Source organism: Zophobas morio, unplaced genomic scaffold, assembly GCF_036711695.1.
Source record: "Zophobas morio isolate AGI-343-1 ecotype UQ-CSIRO unplaced genomic scaffold, CSIRO_AGI_Zmor_V1 ptg000021l, whole genome shotgun sequence".
Taxonomy (NCBI): domain Eukaryota; kingdom Metazoa; phylum Arthropoda; class Insecta; order Coleoptera; family Tenebrionidae; genus Zophobas; species Zophobas morio.
In genome coordinates, this window is record NW_026972126.1 from 498,707 (window position 1) to 516,745 (window position 18,039).

An 18,039-nucleotide genomic window follows, 5' to 3' on the forward strand; every position below is an offset into this window, starting at 1 on the left:
TCAATTTAATATTAAAAACATCAACTTACTCACAAAAATGGAAGTTGTCCAGGGTTACACCTATTTTTAAAAAAGGTAGCAGAAATGACGTTACCCAAGTATCGGCCGATCACTATCATTGACAATTTTGCCAAAGTGTTTGAAATCCTTTTACATTCTCTGATCTACGATCATGTATCAACACTATTATCCTGTAGGCAGCATGGCTTTGTCAAGGGCAGATTTATTTTTAAAGACGCAGTTTGTGTCAGAATGTGTTGATAGACAAAGTCAAATGGATTGCTTATACTTTGACTTTTCTAAAGCTTTTGACCGCATAAATCATGATATTCTACTTCAAAAAATAGATGCTTTTGGTTTTTCTGATCCTCTAATCCAGTTATTTTCCTCTTATTTAGACAACCGATATCAATATGTTCAATGCTACGGTCACAAAAAAATTCCCGTTTGAGTGACAATTATGGTGAAGCCATCTCGAATGAGATGACAATTGTTTAAAGTTGTTAAGTGCCTGCCTTAATACAATGGGAATCACCAAATAAATATAAGACTTTCTTGTTTTCATTTAGTATATTCGGTATCGTTGACCTGTAAATGGGTTAGCCTGTTGGTCAACGTTAGATAATAATATTAATAATAATAATAATAAAAAGGGTACGTTCTTAGTTCAGTTATTCAAAACAAATTTTGGAGAGGCCAATGTTGGTGTATATACGAAGGCGTTTGCGGAAAGAAGATTGAAAAAAATAAAAACGATTAATAAAAGTAAAACCTATATTAAAAATATGCGTATCCAAAGTGTGGATTCCGACTGCGGCAAAAATAATATCGTCGATGATGAACAAATGAAAATTGCGGACATAATTATTACCTGAAGTGTACGAAAGAAAAAAATCGGATTTATTAATAAAGCTGTCACAAAGTAACGTAAACGCTATTGAAGAAGCTATACTTGTGGTCAGCGAATGTGGAGTGAATGGAGTAAAAGAAAAGTGCAATCAATTTGGCTCACTGCAAGCAATTTTGGAAAGGTGTGCAAAATGAGGGACGGAACTAACACCGCAAATACTGTTAAAAGTATTGTGCATTCCGAGAAAACTTTAAAGAAAAAATTGTCCCAGTCTATACAATTTGTACTGGCAATGAAGAAAAGGTCAAAGAAAAATTTGAACCTCTAACAAATTTGAAAGTTGTCTCATGTGGTTTATTCACAGATAACGAAAAGAAATTTTTAGGAGCTTCTCCAGATGGGTTAATAAATTCTGATTTATATGCGGCTTGCGATAGAAATATTAAAGAAGCTATTGAAAATAAAATTATTTATTTATTATTGTACAATAAATGCAGAAAATATAATTATTTTGAACCCTAACCACAATTATGTGTATCAGGTGCAGGGTCAACTGCATGTAACTAAAAGAAAATGGTGTTATTTTATCATCTGCACTTACGTAGATTTATAACATTTTTTTATTGAAAGAGATTGAAATAGAAAAATTTTATTTAAATGCCATGCTACCACAAATTATTGCCTCGCGGTGGAGTCCAAAGCAGCAACTCCGAAATATATTGCAAAAAGATTTATAGACGAATTTTAAGTTTTTTTTTGGCAAGTATGAATTGTTGAATTTTCTGCGTTGAAAGGGTATTTGCTTTTTTCTTATTATTTTTATTGTATTATTATTAATGTGATTCTATTGATTGCTTTGTTTAAATTATCCATACTATTGATTACATATTACTTATTATTTACATATTACAGTATTTACATTTATATTTTCCTGTCGTTTAATATTAAAATGCAGAAGTTCAGATTGTAGAGGCAGGGATCTCGGCACTCTATTTACACACAAAACGCTAAATACTCGTAAGGTATTTAAAAGGTGCTCTATTGTGTGGGCCATAAATTACAGCTTACCGCCTCAGCTGATATTTTGGGTTGTCTAACTTACCAAAATTTGCCTCAAATGCATTGTAGTTTTTTTACAATAACTAAAAAAAGCAAAGTTTTAAAAGAAAACGAAAAACGGCGCCTAAAGTAGAAAACAATTCTCTATCACCTCGATATTTTTTAAAAGCACACCGGGTTATAGTTTTCGCTGAAAATCAGCTCTTGTTTCACGCACCTTATTTTCTAATTTAAAAACTGCTACGTTTTTTTTTTAAATACGAAACGCTTTCTTAAACTACTTTATGTCAAGAGCAAGTACATGTATCGCCCTGCTCTTCAACTTAAAATGAAGGCGCAAAATCGGTCGGCGTTTTGTCTTATTTGGGCATCTTTTAATGACTGTGTGGAGAAGATAATAATTGTCGGCATTTGTAAATTACGCTGATTACATTAAGAATTTCTCTGTTTTAGTAAAATCGTTAGCTTAATAGGCAACTGCCTCAGCTCAAAGTATAATTTTAGTTTTAATAATATTAATATCTATAATAATATTAATAATTTTTGAATATATTATTCCTCTAGGTAGACTGTTACAAGTACTTCCCTTTTAACTGTTTAATTAATTATCGTGTTATTGGAAATATTTATTAGAATATTACTTTAAACGAAGTTAGCTTCCACCAACCTAGGAATGTATTAATCCTTTACAAAATTATATATTTAATATTGCCCCGCATGCATGGCGACTTTTAACGTACCTACTACCTACCCTATACACTACTTTAAAAAAGCAATAATTAAGGAGACCGTAGGAGTCATAAATAACAGATCCACTGTAAATAAATATTTCATATATTATGGACAGTATTATAATAGTTATTTCTTTGATTAATGGGAAAAAGCATTATTACAGTACTACGAGTCTGAAAGTTACTGATGATGAGGTCGTTGGACCTCGTCATCTGTTATCACATGAGTTACTGAAGGATGCTTTACCCCGCTTATGACATACATAATCTTATCCACAAATGCCCAAAACTAAAAAAAATCCCATTTAAATTTTTTTATTCAAAATCAAAAACCAAAGAAAATTTTGCAGTTTTATGGCAACCGCTCCAATTTAGTGTAAACAACACGTGAGTTTTTATAAAAAAGAAATCCGTTAATAGTATAATCAGAAACAGAAGGTATCTCTTAAAGTAGAACAAGCTGCTGCAAATTTTATCAGTGGTTCATTAACTGGTGTACATTCAAGAAAATAAAATGAAGTAAAAGAGAAGTTATTATTGCAATTTTTTTAAATTTTATCGAGAATTATAAGTTTATTTAAGTTATGTTACTGATTCAATACATAATTCCCAGATTAATGAAATTTCACTTTACCAAGATTTGGAAATGCTTCATTAGTGGTCATTGTTCAGCTTAATCCGTGTGAAATGAGCGCTGTATGAGATTTTTATAAAGCAGTTGTTGATAAAATAATAAATTGCACCCGTAGTATGAACAAACCTGGTGTTAGTGTTACTTACGAGTACTAAATTAGAAAGTGTGTTTTATGTTTTAGTTTTTTAAACAGACAGTAAGTATCCTCTTGAAAGAAAATGCCAGATTTATTATCCGAAGTACATATATAATCCATCTAAATAATATTGTGTAGATGAAGCACAATTAAATTACAACGACGGCGACGGATACTAACTTTGAAGAAAAATTTTAAAAATGTTATTTCCAAACTTTAAAGTTGGGGGTAATTAGTATACATATATCTGCAAAATATACACATATGTATGTATTTACAATAGTAATAAAATCGTTATCAAAATTAAATTAAAAAAATAAATTATACATTTTCCAGGCATCAATCACAATCTTCTTAATAATCACCTCGCCATGTCAGCAAGGAGTCTATGAGAAATAGAGCTCCACCAATAATTGCCAGCGAAGCTTTTGCTAAACCATAGTCCCTATATTTACCGCTGGCATTTTGGAAATATTCAATATTCAAAGCTCCAGCAGCCACAAAGGTAGCGCAACCAACTAAACAGAAGAAAATGTCAATTTTTTTACTAATACGTTCCGACATTAAATGACCTAAAAATTCATAAAACATTACTATTTCTGATTACTAATGCTCTCAAACTTACCGGCAAAAACACCAACTAGAATAATAACGTAACCTCCAAAGGCAGCTACAGAGAGTGTATTTGTGTTGAAGTCATTTGAAATTTCGCTTTTGGAATGCAGACCAATACATGCTACAGCTATCGCCTGAAAAATAAAAATAATTCAGTTTAATACTGATTTAAAAGTAATTACTTATAGTTTTTTTTATTAATTAGATCACCTCTGCGATTATAAAGCCCTTATTCTAAGTAAGAACTCCAACATTTAACTGCCAATAGAAAAGCTTAAATTTAGGATCCCAATGGGTGATACTAAATCTCACTTTTTCTAGTCGATGTGCCTGATCTTGATCTCTAGGAGATAATAAGCGCATGTCTCCGCGTATAGGATAATTTATTTCATGATATTTAACATGTGAGACTATTACCACTACAATTTAAAATATCTATCAGCATTCACACCAATTTGAGTTTTTCTCCTAATGAATATTGTGATATGCACTCAATCTTTGGAGAGACGCAAATGAATACTGACCAAGCAGCGAACACATACGCTATGCGATACCCTAACAGAAGACATCCGTTTTCCAATGTTTTTAGGGTCACATGAAAGACCTCCACAAAGTTTAGAAGACTTGAGAGAACGAATTTTTCTTGCTACTGAAGCTGTTACAATTAATTGACATGTTGCAGAAAATACCAAACAATTTACGACGACGATACGAGGCTTGTTTGTTGGCTAACGGTAGAGTCTTTTCACATTTGTTATAATTTTGTTTTTAATATCTTTGTAAATACATTTTTGATCTAATATTGCCTTCTCCATTTTTGAACTATCTAAAACTTGAACATTTTACGTGGCAACGAAAATAGTTTCAGTTAAAGTTATTGTTCTCGTCTACGGTGTTGCCTTTTTAACTTTTGCATTTGGAGTCTTTTCTACAAAAGGTGAAGATTTGGAATTATTTTTTCAACGGATTCTGAGATCCTACAACAACAACAACCTTCCGTTAACCACCCTTCCGCGACTTTTGACACACCCGATATATGTATATACAGGGTGTTATTGAAAGGCACGTACAACAAAATTGACAGTTCTTGGCGAATTCTAAGAAATCTTAAAAACTTATTTTGTGTTATCAAAATTATAAGGGGTAAATTCACCCTTATCCAACCTTATTAGACGCTACTGAAGGATAAATAGGTAAAATTATTTTATTTTAGTAAATACTAGCAACTCTAACAATTAAACTTCTGTCAAGATTAAATGTTGCTATAGAAACGATAGATAATCTTTTTATCAGAGGCGTACAACGAATTTGGACATCAATTTTAATAATTTTTATCTCTAAAAGGACAGCACTTTTACCTGAACTTTTTTTAACTTTTAGCACCCTTACTTCGAGACCAATTGCCGATTTTAATTAGTACGTACGTTTCAATAACACGCTGTATATGTATATTTCGTGACACTTATATGACGTCGGTACCGGGGTTTAAGTGTCATTTCTATGACAGCGTGTTTGGGCGGCGTTAATTAGGTACTACTTATACTCCGCCGGAGTATAAATACAACACTTACATTCCGGCGGAGTACAAATAAAAAACGTTTATGTTAAGATCACTGTGGTCATCAACTATAGTAACCATGGCAAGTCAATGCAAGGCAATTTTTTAATAAAGCAAGGAGACATCTTTTCAAAAATGTATTAATCGTTTGAAAATAGAATATTGTATTTCATTTGGAATTTATGTGACTTTATGTGACTCGTATGGACTTAATTAACCTCGCTATTGCTCGGCGTTTACACAGAGGATCACTCAAACTCTTAATAAAATAAATATCTATTATATTACAATAGTGGAGTTTAGGTTAACTTTATGCAACTGTTTTACTAGACAAAAATTGAACGTTATTAACAAGTGAAGTAAAGTGATCATAAGTGATGTAATGTAATGTAACTATGACTACTACTAACACATCTAATGAGGATTTTTTAGGTTAAATCAGCTGTCAATTTGGATTCACGTTATTCGAACTTTTATGTAAAAGCTGCAACTGTGAAATAAAATTTAAGAATCTTATTTGAGTGGAATGCTCGTAACAACAGTACTACCACTCAGGTTAACGCGCTCGTGACCCCTCTCACTCGCTTATAATATAAAATACTATTATTGGGACGCAACATGTCCCAGAAAATATAGCTGACGAAAGCGCTTTTCTGATAAAGTGAAAATAGCTAAAAATTATTCAGTTCTGAGGATTATATTTCGCCCCCGTATTTCTTAATTAAAGATGAAACTATATTCAATTCAATGGTAAACGCCATTTTATGTCGTATATGTTATATTTCCTTGTATCTTGCATTTTGGAAACAATATATCTATGTGTGTTTATCTGTAAAATTTTTATATGTATTTCTTCAATTCTCCATCTTTTTAAATTTTTACCTTATAATCAGCAATATTTTTTTTACAAAATTGGAAATAAAATTAATCTACTTCCTGAGCGTAAGCTAAGCTTCAAATCAATCGGTTTGGCAGTTTCTGATTTAATCAATAAAATAAATTGACTCATTCGTATTTTGAGTCACCCTGTATGAGCAAATGTGAAAAATATAAATGGAATGGTAAATCGCAAGTGTAGACTCATCATATTTTGTACATTATAGAGAGGATTTATCCAGAAAAATTTTGACATGACGTCATACATTTTTTGGGAGATAAGCAAATATATTTTAATTAAAAAGTTATCATGCTTAGAATAACTTTAAAACATTTGCAAGCTTTCAAAGCATTCGGGTTTGAAGACTCAAAATTAAATTGCAAAATGTTGTAATACAATTTTCTTTTTTTTTTCAAAATTCTAGACGTTTTGGGCAAAAACTCAACACGGATACATAAAATGCACGTGTAGAATTATTTTATACAATTTAAGACCTATTTACTATGTACAATTTTGAAATGACATCATTACATTATTTGTGGGGATGATTATACACAGTTTGATTAGCGTTTTACCATCTACATTCTACATGATATTCATAATACATATATAAAATTTGACAATTGGTCCAGTAGTTTCGGAAATTATCTGTCTAACATAAATTGTCACGGACTGTGGACAGACAGACAGACAGACGGAAACGGGAGAAATATGAAGACAACCAGTCGCCCGATGGACTCGATTATGATACATGTTATGTCCTACCTCGTTATCAAACGTGGTAACAAGTGTTCAACCCCCATTTGTATCCAAGGAGCAACGACCTACACCCCGCAATAACCTTCAGACTTACTACGTCATCAACCTAGCAGTGCATCTGTGCACGTACACTCATTTTAGCCGTCGCTCGACTGATCTCCACTTCATCCCCAGATTCCCCGGAACTGGAATTTCATCAGCTTCCCATATTTTTACCAGAGAACACAGAGAAGCGTCATAGTTTAACTCAAATGACGGTTGAGGACTTCTCAATTTATGTTGGTAGCAGTGTTTGTTTCTAACTAGGAATAAAAGTAACTAGAAGAAAATGTCATAATATTTTTAACGACGCATTTTATTTTCGACAAATTCGACACCAGATTTACTACAAGCTGCTTATTGTTTCCTTCACTTTCATTCAGGTTACACGAATTACAATTATAGTGAAGCAAGGTTTTTATTGGCATCGACTATTTAAATTTGGCGGTTGAGGACTCCAATGTCAATACGGGTGGTTTTGCAAAATCAGCCTCTATGTCGCATCTATATTAATATATGTTTTTACCATATAAGATATAAGGACGCGGAACTACCAATTGGTCTACGCACCTTCGCATTTCATTACTATATAAGGGCATACGGTACCACACAAGAAACACGGGTCTATTCCTGTCCAAAACGAAGCTATATAAGGGCGAATTTCCAGCAGGAGCGTTATTCAAGTCATTCGAGTCGTGTTCTCCAGTAAAAAGTCTCAAGTCGTACCGTACGCTGTTCCCGTCTTTATTTTATAAAACATTTTATTTAGTTGACTTGGAAAAGTTTTAGATTTTATTTTATATTTGTTCGGACATAGAAAACTTTGACGTTGTATTTTATACTCGTCCGAAATAGAATAGTTTTATTCGATTCTTATGTAGACATCTTAGTGTTCGTGAAGTCTTGTAATCATATAGTAAATAAAATAAAATAAAAATATTAATTTTTTATTAGAATGGTTCATCCGGATCATTAAATACATACTTCCTCAGCTTACACTAGGGAAGTAAAAATCAAAATTTTCAAACAACATTTTGCAATTTAATTTTGAATCTGCAGAACCGAATGTTTCTAAATTTTGCGGACGTTTTAAGGTTATCGTAAACAGGGTAAATTTTTAGTCAAAATATATTGTTTATCTCTCCCGAAAAAACTGATCACGTCGTCTCAAAATTTTGCCGAATCAATTCTATCGAAAATCTACAAAATGTGATGAGTCTATGCTTGTGAGTTATCACTGCATTGATATGTTTACAATTGCTTACACAGTGACTCAAAAGAACTTATGAATAAGTCAATTTATGTTGTGATTAAATCAGAAATGTCTCACTCCATGTTCCCAACAATTTACGAATATAATACTGTTATTTTAAATATTTCATTACACATTTCTAAAGTGAGATATGTGCCCTTACAAAAATGTGATATCATCACATCACATAATTTTTTCAAGGAAAAACGCATTTGAAACATAGCCGTAGGAATATCTAAAACCAAATTTTATAATTTTGCGAAAAGCTGGATATATTTTATTTTACTTCAATAGCGAGGGAAATTCTGTCGAAATAACCTTCGACCAATTTCTTTATAAAGCAAACGCAATATTGTTTTTATACATGTTATGTGTATTTTTATTGCTCATTATTTGATCGACACTAACAGACAAATTACTTTAGGTAAAGTTGTACTGTTGGAAGAACTAGCAGTGCTTACGAAAAATAATAAAATGAGATATTCACGATTTTTTACTTTCATACAGATAATTCCGTTATCACTTTGCATTACTCATAAATAAGACGACACAGTGAAGTGCATTAATCATAATACATACATAACATAAACTACTAATCTCAACAACCAAAATCATGAATTATTTATCATGAGGTGTTATGTCAGAATTAAAAATAGAAAGTGACATCAAACAATCAAAACAACTTACCAATTCCAAAAATTTAATAATGGACAATCTACTAATTGCCATTGTTAACTGTTTTTGTGAAATATTTTAAACGTCTAGACGGTGCTTTCTAAATGATAGATTTATTGATTTCAACACACAGGCACTGGATGTCTCACTACTCGGAGGTGCGCTGTACGTTCACAGTGGTTGCTGGATAAAAACTGACTCATTCACAAGAATGACCTAACACGGCCTTGTTTTAGATAACCTACTCACGCGCACATGCATTATGAACACTTACTATTCTGAGGTCATCGGCCAAAATAAATGCGTAGGCATATCCATTAATATTTAACAAAAAGTAATACGTACATTTTCTTAATAGCTCCCATGTACAATTTATTAGGTGAAATTAAAATAAAAACTAGGAACTCTTCGATATACATATAAATAGGGTATTGGTATTATGTATTAGTTTCGCATTCAAAATATTCAGGGGTTAAGTGAACTAGAGAGAACTTCCCTGGCTTAATTATTTTTTAAATATAGATGTAATGCAATACTTTTGTCCGTTACTGTACCTACTCTAGGAACTGTTTTCGCAGTAGTATAAGAAATTCTTTGGTTTTTATATTTTTACTTCACGAGCGTAAGCGAAGGAAGTATTGTAATCAAGTCCGTCGACCGACCCTCTTTTTTTACGTTTTCTCGATCTTTCATGACCCCTACAAGACGAAGAAATAGGTCTCCCGTTTCCATCTGTCTCTCTGATAGTCTGTCTATTCGTCTGTCTGCCGTCCCGGATTTTTACTAAACGGATAATCTCCGAAAGTATTGGGTGGATTGTTGTCAAATTTTGTATTTATATTAGGAATATCATGTAGATTGTAAAACGCTAACCAAAATTTCTCTAATTGTCCCGACCAATAATGTGATAATGTCATTTCAAAATTTTACGTAGTAAATGAACTTTAAATTGTATAAAATAACATAGTCTTACACATGTATTTTATTACACCGTGTTTAGTTTTTACACGAGACGTCCAGATTTTTGGAAAAAAATAAATACAAAATTTGATGCCGTCACCTCAAAATTTTACCAAATAAATCCTGCCTAAAATGTCCAAAATATGGTGAGTCTATACTTGTGATTTATCATTCCATTTATATTTTTTGGATTTGCTTATATAGGGTGACTAAAAAAATTAATGAATGCGTGAATTGATTTTATTGATTTAATCAGGAACTGCAAAACCGAATGCTTTGAAATCTTGGAGATGTTCTAAAATTATCATAAGCGTGGTAAATTTTTGATCAAAATGTATTTGCTTATCCCCCCTAAAAAAATAATGACGTCACCTCAAGATATTGCTAAATAAATCTTAAATGTGCAAAATACGATGTGATTTATCACTAAATTAATATTTTTTAGATTTGCTTATGCAGGTTGAATAAAAAAATTAATGAATTAGTCAATTTATTTTATTGAATAAATCAATAATTCTCTTCAAAACAGATATTCTTTAATATTCTCCTGACGAAGGTCATATAGATCATGGCATCGGCGGGCTCCACAAATTCCAAATATTAATGCAACCTAAAAAGTTATAACCTCTTGATATACATAAAACAAATGCGAATGGTTTATCTACCTTCATCATAAGAAATTTTTCATCAGGAGCACGCTTTAGAAAATGCATGATTTCTTCATAACTTCAAGCTTTTGATATTTACTTCCCGAGCGTAAACGAAGGAAGTATTGTAATCGAGTCCATCGGACGAAAAGCCACTTTTATGTTTTCTCGACATTTCATGACCCCGAAAGTACGAAAAAAGTAGTCTCCCGTTTCCGTCTGTCTGTCTGTATCCATATTCATGTTAGACACGTAATCTCCGAAACTGCTGGACCGATTGTTGTCAAATTTTGCATGTATGTTAGAAATATCATGTAGATGGTTAATTTGGCTAATCAATACCATCAACAATTTGATGACGTCATTTCAATGAATGGTATTCTAAAATGATTTGAATGTTGCTCATATACTTGTAGTGTACTAATCTACTTTCAGTTTTTCCGCTAAACGTTCAAATTTTTGCAAAAAACATTTGCAAGGTATAATGACGTTTTATTCCCGACACGATTTGAACGTCTCCGTGACGCAGTGGTTGTATCGGAGATAATAGTGACCTGCACTACTGCGATTGTGGTTCGATGCCGAACTTGGCCTTTTCCTTTTTTTTTCTTGCATTGGTATAACGCTGTGACAACTTTTTTTATGCTATGACTAGAATTATAAATCTTGATCACAAATTTTTATTGGTCAAATTAAGAACGAGTCACCTCATTTTCTCGAAAATGTGAAGAATACGCACGTCTTTATATAATAATTTGTTGAATTAATAATTTTATTACTATCTTGAGAAGATAAAGTCACTGAAATCAAACTAACTTCTACATGACATTCTTTCGATGTATAAACATAAATAAATATTTGACCTTCAGACTGATGTTACCTACTACTAAAGGACAAGGGGTGTTATTTATGCCCCTGGTTTTTACTTTACAGCCGTTATGACAAACGAAAATCCGAACATCAAATTTTATAATTTTTTTGAAGAGCTGAAATTGTCGAATTATGCTTATAGCCTTCGACCATTTTTTTTATCAAATTAAAAGCCTTAATTTGATAAAAAAATCTTCTTTAGATTTGCTTATACTAGCTGACCCCGTGAACTTCGTTTCACCTACAATTTAATTTTGAATCTGCAAAACCGAATGCGTTGAAATTTTGCAGATGTTTTAAACATATGATAAGCATAATAAATTTTTATTCAAAATATATTTACTTATTCCCTCCAAAAAATTGATGACGTCAGCCCAAAATTTTGCCAAATGAATCCTATCTAAAATGTCCAAAATAGGATGAGACTATATTTGTGATTTATCATTCCATTCATATTTTTTAGTTTTGTTTATAGGGGGTGTCTCAAAAAAATTAATCACTGAGTCAATTTATTTTATTGATTGAATTAAGAATTGCAAAACTGAATTTTGTAATATTGCAGACGTTTTGAAGTTACTGTTTGACATGGTAGGTTTTTAATCAAAATATATCTGTTTATCAAGCCCAAAAACTTGATGACGTCATCTCAAGATTTTGCCGAATAAATTCTATCTAAAATGTGCAAAATATCATCAGTATATTTTCGTAATTTATCACTGCATTCATATTTTTTAGATTTGCTTTTACAGTGACTCAAAAAAATGTATGGATCAGTCAGTTCATTTTAGAGAATAACTCAAGTTGCAGAAATGAATACTTTGAGATCTTGCAGACGTTTTTTTAAAGTTATTGTAAGCATGGTAAATTGTTAAGAATAGTTATTTATTCCCCCCAAAAAATTGATGGAAGGGCTTACTCGATTTTCGCAGATAATTTTGGGAATACAATACAGTTATTTTTAGTATTACACTGCACCAAGGTGGTATACGTGTTGGTCGTAAATGTTGATTAGGTGATCACAAATTTGTGTGAAGAAAAGACTCAACTCGAAAATGCTGAATATGTTTCATTATACTTTTGGTGAGAAGGAAGTTCTGTCGAAACAACGCTCGATCAATTTTTTGACAATGGTTGATATAAATAAAACTCAGTAGATACTCATACTCGAAATACGAAGTATCTACTCGAATATCAAATCAAAATATTTCTAGTTTTTCTAGATGATGCAAATAGGTAACATTTGATGCTCAAGTAGCATCTCGATACAACAAAAAAGGAAAACAGTGACAGTATTCAACCATCAAGGCAAAAATCGAGTCACCAAAATATAAGTTAGTATGGGGTAGACACCTTGAGATGGGAATCTCTATGGCCAGTGTTAGAAAAAACCCACTGCATAATTTATGCATAAATAAAAGTTAATTACCTGAAAAGTTTTCGATATTCCCGATCCTAATGTGTTTTTCAAACTGAATGCGCCTTTTGACGACGTTCCACGTTCATGAAACCCAGTAAACACAGTTACGTCGTAGCGATGTTAATGCCACTTAACTCTGTCTACGATCTTATTACCTGATCCCAAACTGCGTCCATTTGCTTTCCCTGTGCTATGTAATGTAATCAACAGTCACCCATGCTTGTGACATACTGGTGATATCCACATTGTTTCAGACTAGAGACGTGCTCGCTGGTGCATCATAACGTTGTGTTAGTATGTCGCTAGATTCTCTATATTTTGATGTATCAGTTACGTTTTATTTTAAACGTCAATATAACGTATTAAATGGACATAGATGTTACGTATACAGGGTGCCGCATCCAAGTCTGGATATAGGGAATTAACATGGGAATTGGTTTTTATTTTATGATATCTCCCCAGATCACTTTAAAGCTATTATTGAGTGATGCTTTTGTGGAGGTCGAAGAGGGCTATCGGCCAGTATTTTTTTCAAATCGTTGCATCGCGCTCATTCACTGTAAAAAGGTTTTAAAAACCGTATTTTGAAATTCGCGCCCGATCCGATTTGTCGCGAAATGTTCCGTCGCACTGTCGAAGTTCGGCGATCGCGTGTTTGAAATAGCCATGCAAAATCCAAATGTCAAAATGAAATTAGAAATTTTTCTCAGAAATCAACGAACAACTCAAACTGGATTATTTTATCCAGTGTGGATTATTGTAGGACAAATTAAACGGAATAAATGCACAAATTGATCCATTCATTCGTCATAGTGCGCGACCCCGTTAAACGAGCCATCTCGGAACTACACTCAGACCGTATCCAAAAAGCCCGAGATGAAGACTTCGAGCAGCTGGTCTTCCTCAAAACCCCATCGGCAGCATTTTGACATGTACCGGGAGCCCTCAAGCTAGGAATGTACTCGCGCTGCCTCACTCAGTTAATCACTGAACGACTCAAATTGAATTATTTTATCCAATATGACGATTATTGTAGGTCCATTTAAACGGAATAGATGCACAAACTGCACAAAATATTTTATTAGGTTATGCTGCTGGTGCTGGTCGAGTCTTTATTACTAAAATCTCATTAAAATGTCATGTTCTACTGCGATTAGATGAAAATACGAGGGCCCGCTTTTCTTATTGTGTGATGATAAGATTTACCATCAAAACAGCTGGCGCTTTTGAAGAGAACCTTTTAATGAAGCACTACAAATAACAAAACTTAACAATTGTTGATGAATGAAGTAATGCAATATTGTACGAATCTGGAGAAGTATTGCACTATTTTCAAGAATTGCTCAAAAAGACTGCTCTCAGCAGCTGTACAGTAAGTAAGCCGATCTTCAAAACTCCTACGCGTGTCGATCAGTATTTGAGTTGCAATCTGAAGACAATATTGCTGGACTGCTTGTTTCAGCGTTCTCTGTTTGTATAGCAGGTATTGTTTGAATACAGATGGTCGTGAAGAAATCTCCAAAGAAAAAATTTAGATCCGGCGAATTCTAACATTGCGGGAAAATACTGGTTCAAATAGACAACATTTACGAGAGCTATATGGCTGGAGATTTGGTCCTGGATGTAAAAGACCTGCTGCAGATGCCGCACCCTTCGAGTCTCAGGAAGTATTTGTTGAGCTAGCATATTGTCCTACTTCTGAGCATTCATTCCGGATTCGATGAAAAAAAGTGCAATGACATGATGTCCTAGAAGCCCCAGTCATACACTGACAGTTGTACGTCATTGATAACGATACTCATGGACCACGTGAGAGTTGTGTAATGCTTAAATTTGATCGTTCTGACGATTATAACTTCCCTTAAGACCTAATGAATATTCGTCAGTAAAACAAATGTTCCTGAAAAACTCTCCATCAGCCTAGATTCTCTCAAGCGTTTCTTCGTAAAACTCCATAAGTGAGAAGTAGTCCTCAGGCTTCAATTTTTTGTCATGATGCTTTTTGAAACTCTTCTATCCCATCTCTTTAAGATCCCTAGAAAACGTTGTGCCCACCTGATTTTATTTACTTTTTATCACCTTTCAAAATAAATGTAACTTTGTTTTGTGAAATATTATTTTTATTTTTGTTGTTGTTAACAAAATAAACAAATAAAACAGTAATACAAAAGTTTCTGAATCCCAAAACACATTCGTAATAGAGAAAAATACTTTAAAATGTTGATGAATCAATGTTCTACATTTCTCTCTCAAAAATTTCTTGTAACGAACATGCTTACAGGTGGCAAAATTCCATCCCTGCTTAACGAATGTAAAATCAATTGACTTCCAATCTTTAGTGATTCGAAAAAAAAGTGTGAAACTTACCCAAATTACCTACTAATTAAATTAACCGTTGAAGAACAAGCAGGCCCTCGCTTTTTCATCTAATCGCAGTAGAACATAGCATAACCTAATAAAATATTTTGTTCAGTTTGTGCATTTATTCCGTTTAAATTGACTTACAATAATCATCACACTGGATAAAATAATTCAGCTTGAGTTCGTTAATTTCTGAGAATAATTTCTAATTTCAGTTTGACATTTGGATTTTGCACGATTAATTCAAACACGCGATCGCCGAACTTCGACAGTGCGATGGAACATTTCGCGACAAATCGGATCGGGCGCGAATTTCAAAATACGATTTTTAAAACCTTTTTACAGTGAATGAGCGCGATGCAACGATTTGAAAAAAATACTGGCCGATAGCCCTCTTCGACCTCCACAAAGGTATCACTCAATAATAGCTTTAAAGTGATCTGGGGAGATATTATAAAATAAAAACCAATTCCCATGTTAATTCCCTATATCCAGACTTGGATGCGGCACCCTGTATATCGCAACATCGTAAACATATGACTCTCAGTATATTTTATTAACATGATCTATGTGATATGAATAGGCATTTCAAAAAGTCTAGTTACCATTTATATGTATCATTTAGGTATATGGATATGGAGAGTAAAATTTAGAGCTTACAGTAAATTATTATTTTATTCAATGTTTGAATTAATATAATATGTAATAAGTAATAAAATACAAAAATTAATATAAATTCATAATATAAATAAATAAATATATATTATATGGTTTCCTAATTCGAAAATAATACAATATAATTTACATTTAAAAAAAGACACAGAGACTATAAAGTGTCGTTGTTTTTTCTTTCTTCAAGCGTTGACTAGAATGTCGTAGCCACTCTGAGGAGCGTTGTTCTACTTCTTTTTCTATTGCGGAATAGGTCTTCATTGTAATTTCTTCAAAAATAAAAACTGTATTAATTATATTTATTGCAAAAAAATACCTTTCATGATATTCATTGTTTTTGTCCCAGCCATTCTGGAATTTTCCTACTGAACGAACAAGCTACAGCAAATTGGGTGAAAAATATTTTTTTTAATACACGCCCCAAATTGTTTTTTTCCCATTACCACCTATCTGGGACAATAGCAGTTCCTGAAATAAGAAAAGGTGTATATTTTTATGTGTTTATACCGAATGACTATGAAATAAGTTCGAAAAATAAAACCACAACATCACGAAGTAGAGAAAATTTTAAATAGTTTATTTTATCTAGTCCTAATTCAGGGGAAAATATTAAGATCTACTAGCCCCTTCCTATGTCCGTTGACCCACCTATTGAAATTATAATTTTTTGGGTGTCATCAAAAAATATAAAATACTAAATGCTTTTGTTACTCCTCAAATCTATTAACATAGTATTTGTAATAATTTTAGAAATAAAATCAAAAACGCTCAAAATTATGGCGTTTTTTCTGCTTAACCAATCCATATTTTGTTTTAGTAGATTAACCGGCATCAACCCTATGACTACAGGTGACTTTGTAAAAATGACGCCAAAACAGTTGTCAAATACATTTTATACATTTGAAAGCCGTATCTTCTACCTGTGGTAAAAAATGCCCAGAGGAAAGAGTATTGACGAAAAAATTCGTTCAGTTATTGTTAGATTGTTTAATTCTGGGAAATCAAACTCGGAAATTTCAGATTTATTGCAATTATCGCGATATAGTGTAAGAAATATAGTTAAACAATACAAAACTACAGGTTCAGTCGCCACAAAGCCTCGAAATGTTGAAAAAAGTAAAAATAACTGAAACCGATAGCAGAGCATTGAGAAGAATTATTGAAAAAAATCGGAGGGCAAATTATCTGGAATTAAGTGTTTTGTGGAGTGAAAGTGTTGGAAGACGAATCTCCAGATCCACATGTCACAGAGAAGCCCATAAAATGGAATTTGGGTCTTATGAAGTAAGTTACTTGGTTTAAAAAATAATAAAGTATGAATGGGAATTGTCCTCAAAATTTGCATTTTTGTTCCAGGCTAACGAAAAGCCACTTTTGACGCTACAACAAAAGAAAAATAGAGTAAGATGGGCAAAAGAACATAAGAATTGGACCGTTCAGCAATGGGATGTAGTACAATGGAGTGATGAGGTCAGGTTTGAAGTCTGTGTTGGAGACAGTAGGAGTCGAGTTATTCGCAGAAAACACGAGGCGTTCCATCCTGACTGTTTTAAAAGAAAGGTGAAATTTCCTGCATCGGTTATGGTCTGGGGCAGCATGTCGTCCAGAGGTGTCGGAAAACTGCATTTCATAGAAGGAACTGTGGATACAAACAAATATCTGGACATTTTAGAAGAATCTCTTTTACCGGTAATGGAGGCACATCTGATATCAGGGCAAGATTTTGTTTCCCAGCAGTATGGTGCAGCATGCCATACCTCAAAAAAAGTATGAAATGGATGGAAGACTATGGCATACCATTGTTAGGGTGGGTTGCTAATAGTCCTGACTTATCCCCAATCGAAACTTTCATTCCGAAGCATGTATATACATTAATCGGATATCTAGTAACTACAGTTAACATTACTCAGTGGTTACATAACCGTAG

At 32.9% G+C, this 18,039-nt stretch overlaps 1 protein-coding gene across 1 annotated transcript; it reads right to left on the bottom strand.

The window, feature by feature from the left end:
- Nucleotides 1-2,725: 2,725 nt before the first annotated feature.
- Nucleotides 2,726-9,388, bottom strand: LOC135132062 (uncharacterized). The gene is made up of 3 exons (XM_064059988.1): nucleotides 9,198-9,388; nucleotides 4,036-4,159; nucleotides 2,726-3,982 (listed from the first exon to the last, which is right to left on the bottom strand). The coding sequence occupies exons 1-3, from the start codon at nucleotides 9,237-9,239 to the stop codon at nucleotides 3,765-3,767; spliced, it is 384 nt and encodes a 127-aa protein (XP_063916058.1). The 5' UTR covers nucleotides 9,240-9,388; the 3' UTR covers nucleotides 2,726-3,764.
- Nucleotides 9,389-18,039: the final 8,651 nt, after the last annotated feature.